Source organism: Muscardinus avellanarius (genome assembly GCF_963383645.1).
Source record: "Muscardinus avellanarius genome assembly, chromosome: 4".
Taxonomy (NCBI): Eukaryota; Metazoa; Chordata; class Mammalia; order Rodentia; family Gliridae; genus Muscardinus; species Muscardinus avellanarius.
In genome coordinates this window covers 146,941,397-146,964,445 of record NC_137789.1, presented here as the reverse complement: position 1 = coordinate 146,964,445, position 23,049 = coordinate 146,941,397, and the positions used below count along the sequence as shown (strand labels likewise).

The following is a 23,049-nucleotide window of genomic DNA, read 5'->3' as shown; positions in this document are numbered from 1 at the left end:
TCTTGATGGTGGAGACATATATGCGCGCATCACCCAATTCCCGCCCCATTCCTGCCCCCGCCTCCATGCTTGGCTTAGTGATTGACTTTGCTACGTTTAAGTACATCATGTGCTTTACAGAGTTTCCCTGTTCGCCCCTCCCATCCCCTGTTAGGCTGCCTTATTTGCTCATGTATAGAATCTCCTTCTTCATCTAGGGTTCCTCTTTATGATGTGCCTTTTCAATAGTGATGGGGGCTCTCCGAGCATGGTCTTTGTCTCTAAGTCCCGGGAAAGACTTACTTATTTTATTGTCCTTTACAAACCCCCATCTTTTTTATTTTGGGTAACTTTATAGATCTCCCTATTATATGTTTACTTATCTATTTCATTCATGTGTGCACTCATTTCATATTCCCTTTTTCATATTTTTATTTTCTGTATCCCTTCTTTGGGGATCAATTACTGTTGGGTTTTTTTGTTTGCTTTTGTGACTTCATAAGAAAATGCTCTTGGACTATTGATTTCAGAATTTAAAAAAATATTTTCTAATATATGCAAAGCTATAAACCTCTTTTATCTGTAACACTCACATTTTGATATCATCATCGTTTAGTACAAAATATCTTCTAATTTTCAGTATTTTTTTCCACTGGCTTATTAGTTCCCATATTAGTTTTTTTCTGATTTTTTTGTGTGTGAATAATCACTAAAAAGTTACTTTTACCTTACTGTATTATCCCTCCCCCCCCCACACTTAGGCTCTTGGTAATATCAATTACAAAGAGAACTGTGTTTAAAATATCATCTAGATCCATCCTGTTTTATTCTGTCAATTTTTACTTTATTCATTTTGAGACTGTGTCATAAAGTCTATATAAATTACGAACTGTTGTATCTTCAGAGTTGCTTGGCTTAAATTTTTCTTTGTCTGATATTATTATAGTTACACCAACTTTGGTTTAGGATTATATGACCTCACTTTTTTCCATTCTCTCACTCTCAACTTTTCTAAATATTTTTACTTAAGGCGTCTTTCCTAAGCAGCAGGTGTCTGGGTTTTGTTTTTATATCCAGTCCTAAAACCCTTGGCTTTTAGTTAGAATATTTACTCCTTAACATGAGTAAAACTGAGGTATTTACTTCCTTGCATTTCATGTAACGCTAATCTATGTGCAGACAACTGAACCACCTTACTATTCCCTACGTCTCACACTATTGCGTCCCTTTTCTATGCGTTTCTTTACTTCCTCCAATTCCACGAAGTACCACTTAATATTCTCATTTTCCCATCTATTATCCTGTTACTATTATTTTGGTTGTTACATAATGATTACAACATAAACATTTTCTTATTAATGAGTAGGAATTATTAGTTTAGCAGTTCCAACATGATACAAAGACTTTGGAATTTCTAACATCCATTTAACTCCCTTCCTGACACACATGTCATTATTTTCATGGATTAAAATTACATGTAGATTCAAGTCTCCATTGCCATTATATTTTATATGATAATCATTTAGATTTATCCTTTTCCTATATATTTTACTCATTATCTGAGATTATTATCCTTCTACTTCAATAGCATTTATTTCATTTGTATATTGTCTTTATTCCAGATCTGCTGAGGTTAAATTCTATCAGCCCTTGGTTTTCTAAAAATGTTTTTATCTTGCTTACCTTTTTAAAGGATATTTCAGTGGGTGAAGAATTTTAGGCTGATGACTATTTTCTTTCAGACATCTGAAAACATTGTATCTTCTATATTTCATTTTTTTCTGTTAAGAATTCAATTGTCAGTGCTGTCCCTAAGAAATAGAATATGCCTTTCTCCACCAATAACTGCCTTCTAATTTTTATATTTATGTTTTTAGCAACTTTATGATAATAATTCTGTCTCTTTGCACTGGTCCCACTTGGTGTTCTTAGATCTACTTAAATCCATGTCTTGATATCTTTTGTCACAATTGGAAAAATTCTCACTCATTTTCAAAACAAAAAGTCTAATAATGCCATCCTTTTGACAAAAAATGTGAAATTAAGATATATGTTTGAAACTGAAGGGGGTGAATAAATTGTGGATTAGTGAAAAACTGTTCTTTTTTAAATTTTTTATGGGTGCATTGTAGTTGTACATCTTAATGGAGTATAAGATGGTGGAGGCATATGTGCACACATCACCCAAGTAGCCCTTACCCAGATCTCACCCCATTCCCTCCCCTCTCCCTTCTTCTCATGTTTGGCTCAGTGATTGACCCTGATATGTTTGTTAATGTACATCATGTACATTAGGAATTTCCCTCTCCCTCCTCCCGTCCCCTCAGTCAGGTGACCTTATTTGCTCATCTATAGTCTCTCTTTCTTTGCCTAGAGCTCCTCCTATGACTCATTTTCTCCCTAGCTTCCGCATATTAGAGAAAGCATCTGATTTCTTATTTTTTTGTGTGACTGACTAATCTCACTTAGCATAATGTTCTCCAGTTCCATCCATTTCCCTGTAAATGACATAATTTTGTTCTTCTTTATGGCTAAGTAAAAATCTATTGTGTACATATGCCATAGTTTTGTAATGCATTCATCTGTTGATGGACATCTTAGAACCAGCCAAGATATCCATCAACAGATGAATGGAAAAGTGTTCTTGCAAACGTATAATGTAACTTCATACTACAAATTTAAAAGAATGTATACTGTTTTATTTATTAATTTTATTTATTTATTTATTTGCAGGTCTGGGGATGAAACCCAGGAGCATTAGACTTCTGAGCTACACACTTTGCCCTATTGCTTATTCTTTATTTTGAAACAGAGTCTCACTGAGTTGCAAAGGGCCTAAGTAGCTGAGGCTGTCCACAAACCATGATCCTCTAGTCTCAGCCTCCTGAATGCTAGAATTACAAGTTTGCACTACCACACCCGGCTTATACTGTTTTAAAATAGTAGTACATTTTGCAGACTTTATAAAGTAAAGTAAAATTTTATAAATAGTAAATTTATAAATAGTAAAATTTTACAGACTTTATAAAGGGAAATAAATATTATAAAAATTCTATCTTAAAATTTATCTGCCCAATCAGTAAATGAAAAAATTAATATTTCTAACATAAGGAAAATGCTCTGAATATAAATTGGCAACTTATTAAACAGGAAACAATGACAAATAAGTATAAAAAGATGCTTATCCACAGCAGTAACTGGGGAAATGCACATTACGATATCAGTAAGATATCATTCACACCTGTCACATTGGCAAAGAAAAATCCTCACAGTTGAAGTGGTGGTGAACATGGCTGTATCCACACTGTCCATTAAGTCACAAAGACTCATACCTGCTCTTAAGACATACACATTAGTACAGTGATTTGAAAAGCAATTCAAACCGCAATAAAGTTGATAGCACTAATACCCATGACACAGCCACTTCGCTTGTAAGTAAATAGCCTTAAAAACTATCGCATACGGGCATGAGAAGCCATGCCACATGTACAAGATGTACCATACAGCATTGTTCATAACAGCAAAAAAGAAAAATTGGCCCAAGTACCACCACCGCTGATTTTCACAGGATGCCAGATGATGGAATGAAAGAAATTCTTTTGCAAATTTACAAATGTCAATAAAATATGAGCGCAAATAAGAACAAATCCTGGAGCACATAACATCAAAGATCACAGTTACACTGTTAAAACAAAACTGCTCATCTAAAATGAATTTTATGACAGCACTTATCAGTATAAGTAGTGCATATAGAATAACCATTTCTGTGGACAGAATCCACTTAAAGTAAATCATTTATACTAATGATGGGTATACAGAAAATTTACTATTTTGTATCACTGCTACATGTCAGTATATCATAGTTGAAATAAAGATATAAAAACTCCAAGAATTTTTCCATGAATATATTTAGTAACCACTATCATATAGGTACAAAATAGATCTAATGTCAAATTTTCTTCTTATCCTACTTCTACCCAGTGTACTCACCAAGTCTTAGTGTTAACTTCATACTTATAAAGGTCATCTACCAGTCCATATTTATTGCCAGGTAATGCTTTATAGCCTCCATGGACATAAATGGACTTCGTTATCTCGTCATACACACTTGTATGACCGTATCCACCTTGTACAATAGCTCCTTTAGTTTCTGGAACAAGCCAAGTGTTTGATGCTATAACAAAAAGAAGATAAATCACGAACTTAATGTAGTACTTAAAACATAATTAATATATCACTACAACCACCAACAAGCTAGTCCTAATGACACATTTTTATGAGTAAATTTAGTAAACTTATTATTCATTTAATCAGGAAGTACTTAATAAAATGCCAGGTGCTATGTTAGCTTGTTAGATGCTGCAAAATGCTGAAACTGAATGACACTGATCCTTCTACAGATGAAATTAAACTCTGAAACACTGAAAATCCAAATTTTGGGTGTGTGCAGGAGAAAGAGGAAAACATTTGTCACCTTTGAAAAATTCTAATTCATTTTCTAAGAGTCCAGCAATTCTCTCTTTATTCCTATATACATTTCTAGATTTAAATACAACCGTAAATAAAATCTTAAACAAATTTTTATGAAAGCTTACTATGCCATGGGCATTGAATTAGTCATTAATATAACAAAGGTAAAAATCCTATAATTGTTGCCCTTAAACTAAGATGAATTGAATACATTTTTAGCACATGCTGGTCCTAAAAACTGTATTTTCCAAGACACATTTGACATCGGTCACTGTTAATTTCCACCAATGGAAGTACTAGAAAGATATTAGAAGACAAGAGGAAGAAAGATAGACTGCTTTTGTCTCCAACAGCAGGAAGAGGCAGGTGACAATGGCGGGTGACTTCATAACACTGAGTGAAAGTAGATCCTGTTCCGCGACAGAAGGGGCCCTTTAGTGGCTGAGGGGCTGAGTGACCACAGGCTCCAGCCTGGCTCTCTCGAGGATTTCTGGGTAACACCCTTCCCCTGGATGTCTCTGGCCCTTCCAGAATTTGTATAACTATTTCCCTGTATTAAATCCCATTTTACCTACTGTATCTAAAACAGGCTCTATTTCCTAATTCAGTAATGAAGGAACTAATCATCTAAAGGCACACTTTTAAGGAGATGCGGATAAACAGCATACTATTTCTTAGTTTTAGAAGATTCTGATTCTAACGAGTGACTATCCAGAAATCTGTCACTGAATTTTAAATATGAACCCAGACCACACCTCTGTCTTCCTGCTAACTTGTCACTGAAATTCTGACATCCTAGACAGCTTACTGAAAATACTCAAATCAACTAACACAACCATGAAAATGATGTTTGAAACTTTTACATTTACAAAATTATAATGCATTAAAGTGATAAAAAAGTGATTCTTTAAAGGTCATAAGAAATATAAGTATCGTCATTAAAATCAATTATACTTTAAATAATTTGATTAGTATTCTTTAGCCATTAGTTAAATCTATATGTATATTCTAACTAAAGATTTTTTATATTTTACTCATTCTCTTTTTAATATACAGAAACATACTTCTTACCAAAAATTTTGAATAAAATGGTATAAATGTAAAAGTAAAAAATACCTTCATCCCAGCCAGTATCTAGAGGTATTTTAACTATCTGTTAATGTTCAGTCTATTTCCAAGCTATAGTTGTGAATATTTCAGTATGCATGTATAAAATACATACATATGACCTATATATATATGTGTGTGTGTGTGTGTGTATCTATATCCCCAAAATACTATTTTAGCTATTTTTCATTTAAATCATCCTATTTTTCCTAATAAAGACTTGACACATTTTAATCTTTTGAATCTTAGAAATAATTTTCTTTCCCTAAACAGCTACATATAAATGTCCAAGAAACAAAAAATATATAAATAAAGCAAGCCAGGCGTGGTGGCACATGCTTGTAATCCCTGCACTTGGGAGGCTGAGACAGGAGGATTGCACAGGTTCAAAGCCAGCCTCAGCTACTTAGTGAGGCTCTCAGCAACTTAGTGTGACCCTGTTTCCAAATAAAGTATAAAAATAGGTCTGGGATTATAGCCCAGAGGAAGAAAAGCCCCTGGGTTCCACTCCCAGTACCACCAAGATAAATAAATAAATTAAATAAATAAATAAATAAATAAATAAATAAATATAAAGCAAGCACTTGAGAATTCTTTTATACTCCATTTATCACTTTTTTGCTCTTAAATTCTACTTTATTACATTTTATTGACAATATGTAACTTATTTAAATGATGCTATTTAAGTTCTCTCTTTAAAAATTATATAATAAAGCTGGGCGTGGTGGTGCACGCTTGTAATCCTTGCACTTGGGAGGCTGAGAAAGGGGGATCGCATGGGTTCAAAGCCAGCCTCAGCTACTTAGTGAGGCTTTCAGCAACTTAGTGAGACCCTGTTTCCAAATAAAATATAAAAAAAGGTCTGGGAGTATACCCTGGAGGTAGAAAGCCTCTGGGTTCCACCCCCAGTACCACAAAAAAAAATTATATAATAAACAACTCTACAATTAGCAACAGCATCATTACCCAATATGGCATATGCTATGTCTCAGAAACTTCTTCCCTGTCTCATTTAATTACTTTTTCAAAGGTGTAAAGAAAAAGGCAGACCAGCTGGCGATTCTGGGACTGGAGGATGGTGTCCGATGACCTCCTCCTATGGAGGAAGGCTACTAAGGCCCAAAATTTCCGCATCCCAAGACTGCAAAAAAGATGACTCACGTAGGGTTAATCCTCCCCTAAGATGAACAGAAGTCCCATCAACAACTCAAAATGATCTTAGTAGCCCCAAAGATCCATCAAACACTACTTACAATAAGCAGATGGGGGAAGCATTCCACATTCCCACTCAGCCAAACAGGGTAAAGGGAGAGCCTACTGCAAGATAAAATAGCTAAACTTAAGCTGGGGTGACAACTTGCTAAATAAGATTTAAATAGGATGCAGAGATTGCCAATATAACAGCCAAAATGTCAAGAGACAACAAAAAATTGGTTGACATATCAAGGGTAGGAGAATCACAACTTGGATGAGAAAAAACAATCAAGTAATTCTACCAGAGATTGATGAGTCATATGTTGAAATTAGCTGACAAGAATTATAAAGGAGACGTAATAAAAATATCCAACAAGCAATGACAGATTCTCTTGAAACAACAAAAATCTTAGCCAGGAAAAAAGATGGAAGTTAAGGGGATAAAAGTAAAACTAGGATGCCAATGAAACACTGATGGAACAGGCACAACAGTAGTGTAGACAACAGAGGGAAAATAATCTCTCTTGATATTGTTTATAAAGAGCAAAACTTGATAATAGATCAACACTCTGACAGACCAATAAAATCTGAAAAACAGAGAAAATAGACTGGAAATGGAAGTCTCAGGGGCGTTAGGGACAGTAACCAATGATCCAACACTCCCACATTACGACGACGACCATGATGGTGAAGATAATAATGGAGAAGAAGTAGGAGAAGGAGGAAGAGGAGGAGGAGAGGGAGGAGGAGGAGAAGGAGGAGGAGGAGGAAGAGGAGGATTAGAAAAAGAAGAAGGGAGGAGGGTTATGAAGAGAAAGAATGGAAGAAATTTTGTACTGATGACTGAAAACTTCCAAATTTTGTAAAAGACATAAACCTACAGATTTAAGAAATTGAGCAAATCCTAAACAGGATAAAGCTAAAGAAACCTATGCCAAGATGTATCCCAAGGAAACTTCTAAACACTAAAGATGAAGAAACACACCTTGAAGGCAGCCAGAGAGAACTGACACATTAAGTACAGGAGAACAATTTTGGCAGCGATGGGCTCCCCATACACACCACGGAGGCCCAAAGAGAGCAGCAGAGACCCAAGCACACCTAATAGACTTTCCCTTTGCTCGCGAGGTTTACAAGGCATAGTTGATGATGGAAACAAAAATGATGATGTCATACAGTACTCAGGGTGATGATATTTTAAAGTGGAGAAGGCAAAGGGATGTGAACGAGAGCCATGCTTCCACACTTCACTTGCTGAGAGTGTCGATGACCAATCACATAGGTAGATTTTAATACCCAGGACAACCACTAAGAAAACTGTATAAAAAGATGCACTCAAGAACAGAATAAGTAGCCTGGTGTGGTGGTGCATGCCTGTAATCCCAGTACTTGGGAGGCTGAGATGGGACGATTGCAGATTTGTGGCCAGCCTCAGTAACATAAGGAGGCTCTCTGCAACTTAGTGAGACTGTTTCAAAATTAAAAAGTAAAATAGAGCTGGGGCGTCACTCAGAAGTGGAATACCCCCGATCTACTCCAATAAGACTCCGAAGCAACCTCCCAATAATACATAAAGGCATAAAAACTTAAAAGGAAAAAGTCAAATGCTGATCAGCACATCCAATGAGTATCCATGCCAAAAATAAGGAAGAGTTTGTCAAACATTTATAAGGATTAATAAATTCATTTAGCAGGGTCATATGATAGCAATACCATCTTTTGGAAAAATAATTCAACTTTTTACTCTCTCTTTACATATCATATTAACATTCATATTACAAGGCATTCCATTCTCAAATATTACAGTTTGATAAAAACTTCACACACGTATATACCCCCAAAAGTCTACACCAGATTCAGTTACTTTACTAAATCACTAAAATAATAAAAGTAACGAAAACATTATCATAATGTTCCTAAAGCAGTAGGGGTCTGAGGCCCTCTGGGAAAGATGTTCCCTTATAAGTATAACGTGCCAGTGGCATCAAATGACACTACCAGAAAGTCACCCTGTGCCCAGTAATCAAGTACCCTCCTCTGATGATGACTTTCTGATCTGATACGTCTGCACTGGCTACACTTGTGTTCAGACAAACTGCCTGAAGAAACACACACGCTGGGCGGCTGACGCCTTGCTAATGAGGCTCTCAAGGACAATCAGTGAGGGGCTGTTTCGGCACACCCTATTGCACCATTACAGTACCCACAGGAGTTCCTTCCTCCTCACCATTATGTTTACTAAGTGTGAGACTCCCACAGTCCACCGGACTTCCTGTGCTCACAGCTGGAGACATTTCCGAAATCTTCCCCACCATCCTCCACGATGCAACCTTCACCCTTCTCAGGGTAGCTCCAAGGTCAGCCCTTGAAATAAGAGAAAAAGAAAGGGGGCTTTCCCCCTCCCATTTCTGACCACAGGTCTGAAATAGCAGTATGTTACAAAATCGCATGTCCTGTAACACCCAGCCACCATTGGGAGCATACTGTTTTTGCCATAAAGTAGGCTTTTAAAAGACTGATAACTTCTTCCCAAGTGAGTTTTACGTTTGCGCTGACAGAGCCCATGTTGGAGAGGAAGTCTCACTGAGTGAGACTACACACAATCATAAGGGTAAATAAGTAACATGGGGAAGAGAGGAAGCCAATTCCCACCTAGGAATTAAATCACTACAAACTACAACTCCATTTACAACAGCAAATAACCCTGTCAAAGGGGAATCAACCCAAACCAAAGGTCACGTAGTGCTCGGCGATGACATACATGAAAATTAAAATGTACGTGTATATATTTTTTATTAATTTTTTAAAATGTGGAGCAACAAACGTTGCTAGAGTTTTGAGAATTCTCCTCTTCAGCATTTGCTGGGAAAGCAGCCAGCCCCAACAGCCGGCCCATACAGCAACTGGAAACGGTTTAAGTAAAAGTGCTCAAGGGGCAAATGAGAAGACAGGTATGTGGAGGAGACCCCAGTGAAGGGTGGGGATGCTGAAAGGATTTGAGCAATGTTTCCTTTCTTCTCAGCTTTTGCAGACCCAAGACAAGCTCTTGAAGACACTCAGCAAATGCTGACATTTTCTCTCATCTATCATCATACAAAACAAGAGATAAAAATTTGCCTTTGTGTACCCGCAATACAATGCATAATACAGTAAGAAGACATTATTGACATCTTGCCATCTTTGGAGGAATAAAACTTGGGTCATGAAGGGAGGCCACGCACTATCAGGTCGCTGGGTTAGGATGTCACAGCCGGTGTCCATGACCGCAGGCTACACTCAAAATGTGCAGACCGTTCCATCTCTTGTCACTGTGCTCCAACTATCTGATCAGCTTTTATCCTGCCTCCCGCCTTCACAAGCCATTGGCTCCATTGTAGAAACCTGGCCCGACTTTATTTCTCCAACTCTTTATTTTTGGCATAGTGGGATACATTGGAGGTATTATAAAAGTTTGTGGATTCTAAGCCTACAATAGCTTTGAACTACCAAACATCCATTTGCGTGAGTGCGCTTCTGGATAATGTTTCCCAGCTCTCTGGATCGAGCCCCAGGTTTCACTGCATTGGTAGCTGGCATCAGGCACTCATATGTGGTTGAACTGGTCTCCGTGCCTGCTCACTCATCCACATCTCTAACACAAACATCTCATTCAGGTCCCCGTGACATCCATTGCGATGAAGAGTGGTGTCCAGTTAACGTACCACCTTCTTGCAAAGACCATCTGTCTGAAATTGCACGGCAGGTGACTTCATCCATTGAAGTACGTACAAGACTTTGGGAAATTATCATAATCCAGGGGAGGATGCCAGTTTCTTGCCACACATCCTAAGGGCACAGTATGACTATTTCTCCAGTAGTTATACCTGGCTTCATCATCCCAGCAGCAATCTCTAGCAAGCCCTTCCACATTTCGCGTGAGAGTAATTTAACTTGAGAAGTACCCAAGAGCCTGTTCAGATTCACACCTTCCTTCGGGATGACCACAGAAGCTGGTCTTTGAATGTAACTTGACACTGGCCTTGTTGGCACCAACAGAGTGTGGCCTGAGGTCACCAGTATATGGATGATCTACCCATGGGTCGGTGTTTTTATGTCCTTTTATAGTCCAGAGGGAAAATTCTTGTTTTGCCTTTTTATCTTATGCTTTCTTATGCAGCAACTTGTAAGTAGCCCAACCTTCCTTTAAAACATTCCTCCATTGTCCAACTGCAAAAATAAGTCACAAGTGTCAATGGGATCAGTTCCACCTGAATTCATAGAGAAAACTGGTAGGAAAGAGTATGAATAATTCTGCAAGCAGCAGCATGAGCCCTGGATGCCCAGACTAATGCAGGCAGGACACAGGAGCTTGGCCTCGCCGCTGCAGCCATCAGGGTCCCACACCCACCTCTCCATGTCTCCGTGCCATCTGCCGGTGGAGGAGCGCCTCTCTGAGGAAGGGCAACACAGTATTTAAAAATAAAATTTTCTTTACTAGTAATCAACTCTGTTTTACCTCTTGTTTTTTATTTTTAGTTTTTTTATACTTTTATTGGTGCATTATAGTCTCACATCATGATATATTTCATATGGAGAGCGATGGGCTTGCACACAGCAGTTGGTGAGCATATTGCTTTAATAAAATATTATGTAAAATATTTCCCCCTCTACAGACTTGATGCAATCCCAACTAAAATTCCCGTAGGCTTTTTACAAACAAATTAACAAGCTGGTTGTAAATTTTAAATTTTCATGTACCAAGGTAATTCAATGGGAAATGGAAGAACTTTTCAGTAAATGGTGTTAAAACAGGTAAATGTGAAAGGAGAGCGAAATCAGGAGAACAGTAAAAAGGGATGGGGTGCTTGGAGTGAGAAAGGGGGGAAAAGGAGGCTTTAGGAAGAGAATGTACCAAACAATGTTATATTCATATATCAACATACGTCAACTGTTCAGACATCGTGTCAACATATATGTGAACATAAGTATATGTATATATATATATATATATACACACGAACTGTTCCTACACCAACTCACTAACGTGTGAGGAGAGAAGAGAGAGGGGATCAGGGAGAAGGAAATGCACCATGTGATGTGGACAGAGACAGATGTGTCACTTGGAAACTCGCTAGACTGTATAATTACAATGTGCCAATAAAATTATTAAGAAAGATGCTGAGCCTTGAAAAACTTAAACTCAGATCTTACTCCACTGAATATATGAAAATTAGCTCAAACTGTAAAACATATAATAGAAAACCTAAAAGATAAATCCTTCTAAGTTTAAGCTTGATTAAGATCTTTTTCTAGAACACAAAAGCACAGATATAAAAAATAATTATATTTCATCAAAATTTAAAACTTCTGTTCTTAAAAGAATATTTTAGAAATCCCATGAACTGGGATATTTTTCAAAGCATATGCAGAATAAAAGACAGATTCAGAATATATAAAGGGCTCTCACAACTCTAATAATTCAAATAACTAGTTTTTTTTTGTTTTTGTTTTTGTTTTTTTTTTTTTTTTTGGTGGTACCGGGGTTCCTGGAAGCCCTTCTACCTCCGGGCTATACTCCCAGACACCTATTTTATACTTTTAAATTTGGAAACAGGGTCTCTTAAGCCAGGGAGGCTGGCTTCAAACCTGCACGATCCTCCTGTCTCCGCCTCCCAAGCACAGGGATTACAAGTGTGCACCACCACCCCCCACCCCGGCCAAATAACTAGATTTTTTTTTAATGGAAAAAGTGGATATTCAAATATCAAATACTGAAATGAAAAGATGCCTGACATCATTAATCATCATAAAATCATAAGTAAAAATAATAAGGTATTATCAAAATCCCAGTAGAACAGTTAAAAAAACTAAGTGTCCGGTATATGTGAGGATATGAAATAATAGAAATATTCATATCCTGGTGGTGGGTTGCAAATGGTATTACTGCTTTGATGAATAGTGTGGAAGTTTCTAATACTTAAGTTCAGAACTTCCCCAAAACCCAGCAATCCCACTGTTTAGTATGATACAGAGAATTTTAAAAACATGTTCACAGAAAGACTTGTATATTAATATTCATAAAAGTTTTATCTAAAAGACCTCAAACTGGACCCAAATTCCCACTAACTGATGAATGCATAAACCAATTGTTTTAGCCATACAATGGATTCTACTCAAGAATAAAAAGGCACATACTACCAAAACCAAAAATATGGATGAATCTCAAAATTATTGTGCTAAGTGAAAGGAGACATGCATTGCCACATACTAACCAAGTGTATACGGCTGAGGCAGGAGGATTACAGATTTGAGGCCACAGTAACTTAGCAAGACCCTGTTTCAAAGTTAAAAAACAAAAACCTAAAATAAAAAATAGGGCTGAAGGTGTAGCTCAGCAGTAGAAACGCCCAGGGATTGAATCCCAGTACCACATACAAACACACAAAGACCACAAACCATGATTCCATGTATATGAAATTCTAAATGAGACCAAAAGATTATGACAAAAAACAGACCAGAGGTCCCCTGAGGCTAAAGGATCCCATAAGAATGAGGCACGGGTGGCTGAACTTTTGGGGGTGCTGGAACTGTTCTCTTGAACCATCTTGGTTGATGTGGTATTTGAACAGCTATTTACATTTGTCAAAGCCCACGCTGTAGTCTTACAATGCGTGTGTTTACAGACGCAGGTCCTGTGCTGGCTGATGACAAGCAAACCCGCTTTTCATCTCCCTCACCTTAGTACCTGGCATGCCAATTCTTCCAGTAACTCAACCAAATACCTTAAACATTTCCTCGACTCCCCTCTCACATTCCACACACACACTCTCTCTGCCAATTGTTTTGTCTATATTTTCAAAACAGACCAAGAATCCAAACACTTCTTACCACCTCTCTATGAATACACCCTTCCAAAATAACATCGTTATCCCTCTGAATTACTGACAACCAAAAATGCACAAAACAGGAGATTTTTATTTAGTTCATTGTTGAATGATTTTTTGGTACAGACTGCTAAGGACTTTGTGAGAGTCTAATAAAGCAGCATCGAATGGCTTCTCGGCCGCTTGGCTAAATCAAGTGTAGCATCTGTAGTTAATCAGTTTAAAACTGCTCCCTTGACAAAGCTGATGAGATGCTTAAACCACACAGATCTGGCCTGATGCACACAGGAACTTTACACTTACCCACCCCATCATAGCCACGGGGCAGTTTCCTAATCTTGTTCTCTCAATTTCAGACTTCTTGGGACCCTGCCCTGCTCTCACCAGAAAGGCTCATTGTGTGAATAAGAAACCTTCACACCTGCTGATGTGAACACTGTCAACACCCAAACCACTTTTAGGGGAGATGACCATAATATATCAGACCATAACAGCCGTTACAGCAAAAATATCACTAACAATTAAGAAGATCATTACATATTGATTAAAAAATCAATATTCTAGAAAAGTCACCAGGTTCAAAATATATACATTAAAAAAGTGGATACATAGGGAGAAAAATGTACAAAAACAACATCATCGTGGAAAACTGTTTATGTCTTTCCAGTAGTTAACAGAACAAGCAGGCAAATTATTAGTGAGAATCTAAAAGACACAAGATGAACTAAACTTAATAAACCTATACATTATGCTGTTTTGGACAAAAGGTCTAGCACTTTCTTAAAAAATTATACATCTTTCTGATCCATCATTAGACAAGAGAACCAAAAACATGTTTCTAAGTAGACTTGTACAAGAATGTTCATAACAGCAATGTTCATATTAGCCCAAATTTATAAACAGCCCAACTCTCCACCAATAATAGATTAACAAACTGCAATGGACTGGAATTTATAATACACTGCAATATATTGGATTAATACTCAACAATAAAAAGGGACAAGTTACTAATACACATAGTGACTCTCAAAAGCAAGATGGTAACATAAAGGTGCATAGTGTATTGTTTATATGATTTCTAGAACAGGTAAAACTGTTTCAGGAAGAAAAATCATGAGTTGGGACAAGAATGGCTAGCTAAGAAGGGCCATGAAATATTCCTAGGGGGACAATAAATATTCATGACAGAAATTTGGACTTAACAGTTGTACATATTTGCCAAAATTTATTTCATTGTAACTTTTACATTAAAATGTGCACATAGAATTGTAGTTGTTAATAGGCACAGTATTGTGTTTAAAAGTCAAATGAACTTATGTTTGCAACTTTCTTTAAAGTACACTAAAAATGACAGGGGTGGATAGGGTGTGTGAAAGAAGCATAAATTAGTCACAGAATGTTAATAATGTGTATATGAGAATTTGTTGCACAATATTTCAACTTTTATGAAGTCTTTGAAAGGATTTTAAAATGTATTTCTTCAAAGAAACTATGTACAGAACCCAGTAAGCATATGAAAAGATTTTTAATATCATTACTCATTAAGGAAATGCGAATAAAAGTCACAATGAGGTAATGTTTCACACCCATTAAGATGGCTAGAATAAAAAGTCAGATAATAACAGATGTTGGCAAAGATGTGGGAAAAATATAACTTTCATACACTGCTGGTGGGAATGTAAACTAGTGAATTCACTTTGGAAAACAGCCTGCATACATTTTTAATTTTTTCATAATAATTTGGGGCTGAAAATAGACTAGAGAAGATATTCTCTCACTACAGTCCAGTAAGCTAAACACCCAAAGCAATAAAAAAACAAACTCTCAGAAACCTTATGTTTGAAAATTCCACACTACACTTCTTAGACTGAGATTACCATGTGATTTTAGGAATATTTTGTACTAAGGGCTAGGGATATAGCTCAGTGGTAGAGCACTTGCCTAACATATGCAAGGTCATAGACTTAATCTCTACTACCAAAAAAGATTTTCAAATAAGTGATAATTAACATCCTATACTAAATTATATAGATTATAACTATAGCCATGTTTACCTTTCTCATATAACACCTTTAAATGCATATATTTATTTATAAAACATTAAAAAGAAATCCTGAAATAATGAAGTATTAACATAAAGGAGGAAAAGGATAAAATTTTTTAAAGATATAATAGATTAAATAAAAGTTGACACATTGAAAAATATTATGATTGATAATGTTCTGAGAGTCTGCTCAAAACAAAATACTAAGTTTAGTTCTTTGCTTGTGTCGGTTAATCTTTTACATCCTTATTGAAAATCTGATTCTCGTTCTGTCAACCCCTGGGAAATAGACATCAAATTTTCCACAGCCCCGGTATCCCATATGAGAAATATATAAGAAGCCATGGCTAATAAGTATCCTTAAATTCACTAAAAAATATTATGAAGCACTTTTATACATACATTTGAAAATACACCTATATAGATAAATCCTGGAAGAGATTAATTCTCAAGACTGACAAGAAGAGAGAAAAACTTTAGTGATCCTCTATCAGACACATTAAAGTTGTTTTTGTTTCTGCTTTCTTTGCTTTTTTTTTTTTTTTTGGTGCACTGTAATCATACATCTTAATGGAGTACAAGATGGTGGAGGCACACATGCACACATCACTCATTTAGCCTTCCCCAACTCCCCCATCCCCTCCCCCTCCTTCTTCTCATTTTGGCTCCGTGATTGTCTTTGATGTTTGTGAATGTGCATCATATACATTACCGTATTTCCCTCTTACTCCCTCCCATCACCCTCAGTTAGGTTGCCTTATTTGCTTATCTATGGTTTCTCCTTCTTTGTCTAATGTTTATCCTATGAACCTTTTTCTCCCTAGCTTCCTCATATTAAGAATATTAGCATCCTATTTTTTTACTTTTTGTAACTGACTCTCACTTAACATGTGCTCCAGTTCCATCCATTTCCCCACAAATAACATAATTTTGTTCCTAGGAATAAAATCCCATTGTATACATATCCCATAGTTTTGTAATCCATTCATCTGTTGATGGGCATCTTGGCTGGTTCCATAGTTTGGCTATGGTAAATTGAGCAGCTATGAACATAGATATGCATGCGTTAGTTTGGTAGTTTGGTTTCCATTGTGGGGCCAGATACCCAAAAGTAGTATTCCTGGATCATATGGTAGGTTTGTTCCCCTTCTGAAGATCCTCCAGACTGTTTTTCAAAGTGGTTGCACTAATTTGTAATCCCTCCAACAATGTATTAAGAGTTTCCACTTCTCCACATCCTCATGAGCATTTGTTGTTTGTGTTTTGAATGGTTGCCATTCTAGTTGGAGTTGGGTGAAATCTCAAGGTAGTTTTGATTTGCATCTCTCTAATTGCCAATGATGTTGAGCATTTTTTCATGCATTTATTGGCCATTTGAATTTCTTGCTTATGTTTTGTTTCATTTTGATTTTGATTTTTGGTACTAGGGGTTGAATCCAGGGGCATTCTACCTCTAAGCTACACCCTCAACCCTCTTAATTTTTTTTTAAACAAGGTCTAAGTTGCTGAAGGTCTCACTAAGTTGCTAAAGCTGGCCTCAAATCTGTAATCCTCCTGTCTCAATCTCACAAATACTAGGATTATAGGTGTGTGCCACCACACCCTGCTAAAACTGGAATTTTCAAAACCTTGCCATAAAGAAATGTCCAGGCCCAAATGACTTAACTAAAAACAAAGATCACAAAAAGACGTTGAAATCAGAATCATATTTATATAATAGGCAACAGCAAAATAGAAAGTATTTCTGGAAGCGGCTATGGTTTTACACCTAAATCGTTCAACTATATATAACTCGATAACACTCTCCATATATCTAGATATACACCAACTCATTTATTTTTAATCACTTTATAAACTTTTTTAAGTTTGTTGGAATCAGGCCCTAAATGCCTGACACACACACACACACACACACACACACACACACACTCTCTCTCTCTCTCTCTCTCTCTCTCTCTCTCTCTCTCTCTCTCTCTCTCATTTCCAGTGTTCTGATAATCAATATTTTTGGTTAATTCCAAGAATAAAATCAAAGAACCTGTGCTTATTAAATAACCACTGGCCCAATAAGGAAAGGAACGAATTATATATTTAAATATTAGAATTAAAATCCAAAAGCAACCATGGGCTGAGACTGTTTTAATGATAAATGTCAAACCTTTAGTTAATTTCAACACTAACTACACAAGTACAAGACAGAATGTACCATGATTCACCACAGTTATTTAAAATTAAATTAAGTCAGATATTTTGCTATTGAGCAACAGAATAAATTTAGTATAAATTACAAATTCAGGTTGTACTAATAATATTCATAAAACATTAGGCCTAAAATAAGGTACTGATCTCATATTAAATAAGATGCTCTACTAACCTATGAGAATTAAATGTTTCATTACAAAATATACTTTGTCTATAGAGGAAAATAAAGATGACAATCAACTAATGTTCATCATGTATGATACATATAATATACATCTGTATCTATTTCACATATGCAAATTTCTGGCACTTCCGGGATCAAATGCAGGGCCTTGTGCATGCCAGGTAAGCATTCTACTACTGAGCTAAACACCCAGCCCCTATTTTATACCATCCAACTTGTCACATAATACCTCGGTCATCATAGGTCAGTTGTGTGAAATATCTGTGCTCAGTTCCATTATCTGTAAAAAAGTCTAAAAATAACATACATATATCTGCATGGTAAAAAGGTGTAAAAATAATATACATATATCTGCATGGTGACTGTGAGAACTAAATGGTGTTAAATTTAAAGTGCTCACAACACCCAGCACAGACTAAGTGCTTAACAATTGTTAGCTACTGCTGCTAGTATTATCATTGTTATAACATTCCTTAACCATTAATTTGAGTTAATGGTTAAGGCAGGATCAGAATGATATGGAATGGAAACCCTTTCAATGTGAAGACTGAAGAACACGAGTGCTTGCCTAAACAAGAAGATAAGTGGAAAATCTGATACTTCAAAATACTTGAAGGGTCAAAATGTGAAGAGTGCTAATAATGCCCGAGTGCAGCTCTACATCACCAAGAATAAACCAAAAAGTAACAATTACAGGGAGCGAATATTCCTTCTAAATTGAAACCAAAATTTGTAAGTATATACACTATTAGAATGATTATATTTTAGGGCACTGATAGCTCCATCCTGAGTGTTATGCAGAAATAAAAGACCAGAATTTTCTGAATCTTGAATATACTCAAACTTTTTAATACAGTCAATGCATATTTTCAAATATATGTATATTTTATGTAGGGCTTATGAACAGTTTTAAAATTATATGGCTTAATAATTTTATTCACCAAAACTAAAGTTTTTTTCTGAAAGACCTAATAAGTATAAAAATATATAGAATTTTAACAGTAGATTTTGCATGTAAACAAAGCAACTCATTAAAATAACGTTTTACTCTATATGTTGAAACTATTTCACTTCCTAATTCCAAAAATAGTCTATTCTCAATGAAGCAAACTCTACCACAAACATTAAGCCTGATTTATTTGTTGGTTTTGTGAAGCTGAGGATCAATTGCTAATCCTAAATTAAGCACATGATAAAATGTTTGCTGCTAGTGAATTATTTTTAATTGGAAATGTCTTCTATTAAAAATTCCTAATTATCACCTAATATATTTGTCTTAAAGATCTGTATTATTGCTAAAAATCAATGTCCAATTTACACTTAAAATTTAGCACAGAATTTTTTAAATTATGTGATGTTAAGAGCTTAAAAGAAGTCACATACTATTGCTATATTTTACCAAAAAATTTATGTACATTACATATCAATCAAAATATTTTTTAAATCTAATGATTTTAAATTGAGGAGAAAAAAAGTTAATATAAAATGGCATTAATAATGGCCTCTCACCTACGCCTCTCAAATTCTAAGGGCATGAAAAATACTAAGGCAAAACATTAATATTATATTCACCTTGAGACTCACATTGAGATTCTTAGAAAGTTTATGAGGTATTGCTAACCTAAAGTGAAATAAATTTCCCTCAGGACCAACCCAGAAGAGCTTTATGGTCCAAGTTAGTAAAACCATCCACACAATTCCCTCTGAGATTTATAGATTCTCTCAAAGCCATAATTCTAACTATAGCAAAAAAGGACAAACTGACATTTCCTTTACTGTCGTATCAGGTTCACAGGAATTCTCATAATCTTTAGTGAAACATAATTCCTATGTAACCAAATAGAAGAAAGAGACATTCTGAGTCCTCAAATATATTTGCAACAATCCTTGCAAATAACTTCAAAGGTATTCATAGGTTGCAAGAGTAGCCAAAAAACTTAAAGATGGCTTTGTGCTTAAATCCACTAATTGTCAACATTTTGTTCTATTTTTTTTGTCCTTAGTGTATGTAAACTTACCCGCCCTGCACACACCTCCCCACCACACACACATTATATGTACAGCACTCCCATTATTCCCATATATTTTGGTGTATACTTCTTAAGAAGAAGCCCTTTCATTTTACATGACCACATGACAGGTATCAGCTTCAAGAAATTCAACACTTAATACAATGCTTTAATTTCTGATTTGAGCTACAGAATCCTTCCTAGGGTTCCTTTCTCCGGTATACAATCTAGTCTGAAATCACTGGCTGTCACCACTACATGGCACACCAGTCATCAGCATGTTCTTGTCTTGTTTTTTTTGCCTTCTTTAATCTGAAACACTTTTTCAGCCCTTCTTTGTCTCCTAAGACATTGACATTTTTGAAGAATGAAGCCCGCCTGCTTCTGCAAATACAATGTTCTTCATTTGACATTTGTCTAGTAATGCTTCACGGTTAGATTCAGGTTAGACGATCCCACGCAGAATACTATCAGCCAGGGGTCAGCGATCTATGAATCACGAGTCAAATCCAGCATGCCGCTCACTTTTGTGAAGAAAAAACAAATTCTCACCAAGTATTAACTTTTCTATGTTATTTTGCCAAAACTTTTTATCCCAACCCTTCTTTGTGTGTGTGTGTGTGTGTGTGTGTGTGGTATTGGGGCTCCTGGATGGCCTTCTACCTCCGGGCTACCCTCCCAGACCTATCTTTATATTTTATATTTTTATTTGGAAACAGGGTCTCCTAAGCCAGCGCACGTGGCTGGCTTCGAACCTGCAAGATACCTCCTGTCTCTGCCTCCCAAGCGTGGGGATTACAAGCGTGCACCACCACGCCTGGCTACCCCAACCCTTCTAACAGGTGTGAAATAATATCTCATTGGGTCTTTAATTTTCATTGCCCTGGTAATCTTGAATAGGTTTTCATGTTTCTTGGCCATTTGCATATGCTCTTTTGAGAAATGTCTAGTCGGGCCCTTTGAGTACTTTTTAATCCAGTTGTTTTCTTGGTGCTGTTTGAGTTCCTTATAAATTTTGGATAGTTAACCCAAATAGATGTACAGTTTGCGAATATTTCACCATTCCATTGGTTCTCTGTTGGGACTTAGGCATATTGCATCCATTTAGATACTGTATACACGGCTTCCTTTTGCACTCTCGTGGCAGACTGAGTAAATAAACAGTAAGTGTAAAGTCCACAGAGTCGAAAATATTTACTATCTGGAACTTTACAGAACAAGTCTGCAGAGGCCCTCTGCAAATGACGTTTCCTTCCCGGGCATCGCATCCAGATGCATGGCATCCAGGTCCCCACAATTTGTAACGTTAACTTTGATAACCCAGACAAGGTATTAATGTTTCTCAAGGACATAATTACATTTTCCCATGTACTTAATAAACAATGTGTAGGAAAGACAATTAAATAACATGCACAACTCATCAAAAATCTGCCCTCCCCAGACACTGAGCATCAGTGAGGGTTATTTTCCAGGGCAAATTTTGCAAAATGATGACTTTTCAATTTCAGTAATACCAGTTGACATTTTACTAAAATGAAAACAACGAAAAGTTTCTCTTCCCCTCTATTTGTGTCCACTGTCAGTGTAAGCTTTTGGATTCTCCGTTAATAGTCTACAATTTATTGTTTTCCTAAATTATTTTGAAACTCATACTGTGTGAGATTTTACCACTAGGACTCCCTTCAAGCTGACTCCGCTGGCCAATTGACACGATCCATTACTTTCCTGAGCATGTCCTTAATTTGAAGATATTCCAGGATCGTTTTTATTTTCCCCACGATAGCACTAGAATCAGCAATTTCTCCAAAGAGGCATAGAATTGGGCAATTAGATGTGGGTGCCCTCTGTGCTCAGTACTACTGGGGTATTTAACCAGAAGAACCTGCATCTACATCAACTATCTATTTGTCTAATCATAAACTCATCACGATATTAAAATTCCAACCCATCCAGAGAAGGGGTGTTCCTTGTCTTCCCGGGTCACATGGGTATCACCCATCTTCCACGCTGAGAGCAATTCCCAATATTGACCTCTTTACTCATTTTTCTTCAGTCTTATAATATACCCAAAATAACTTCAAAATTAGTCCACCAAAACCTGCAAAAGACAAGCCCAGGAGATTTGTTTGCAGTTCTTACATCGACACCTAGATCAAGAGCCCCTGTCAAATACTCTGTTAAATATCACTTGAACTATTCTTTTCTCCCCCTCTTTAAGCATGACTGTGTCATTCATCTGAAGCATACTTTAGAGTCTTTTTCTTCCTTCCCTTATTTTAATTCTTAAAATGTAAATGATCAAAGGGCTTCTAAAAATCAGTAAGATTTCTAAAAGTCAAAATTATTATTATTATTATTATTATTATTATTAATTATTATCATTATCATTATTATTATTTGTGGTACTGAGGATGAAACACAGGGGCATTCTACCTCTAAGCTACACCCCCAGCCCTATTTTTTATTCTTTATTTTGAAACAGGGTCTCACTGAGTTACAAGAGACCTCACTAAGTAGCTGAGGCTATCCGTGAACTGCAACCCTCCTGTCTCAGCCTCCCAAATGCTGAGATTACAAGCCTGTGCCACCACGCCCGGCAAAGTTATTATTATTTTTTTGTGTGTGGTACTGGGGTTCCTGGAAGCCCTTCTACCTCTGGGCTACCCTCCCAGACCTATTTTTACATTTTTTTATTTGGAAACAGGGTCTCCTAAGCCAGAACACGCAGCTGGCTTCGAACCTGCGCAATCCTCCTGTCTCTGCCTCCCAAGCGTGGGGATTACAAGCGTGCGCCACCACGCCCGGCCAAAGTTATTCTTAATTCAGAAAAATACACTGTCATCTCCTTTTCACATTCCCCATTATCCCTTAGAAATATCAAGTTAATAATAAATGATCCTTGCTATGCTCCTTTTTGCCCAAACAGGCCTAAGTATATTTTATTCTTTTACACAAAGCCTAGTAATTCATACGGGCTATTTTGCACTAGAGATAGTA

General features: G+C 36.5%; 1 protein-coding gene across 1 annotated transcript in view; it reads right to left on the bottom strand.

The window, feature by feature from the left end:
• The window catches only part of ATRNL1 (attractin like 1), a gene marked incomplete at both ends in the record, with an annotated part of 644,309 nt that overhangs the window by 554,679 nt on the left and 66,581 nt on the right, over positions 1–23,049 (bottom strand). The window contains one exon of the mRNA XM_080694289.1: positions 3,970–4,153. Coding sequence (XP_080550415.1) covers positions 3,970–4,153 — 184 coding nt within the window. The remainder of the gene's footprint in view (positions 1–3,969; positions 4,154–23,049) is intronic.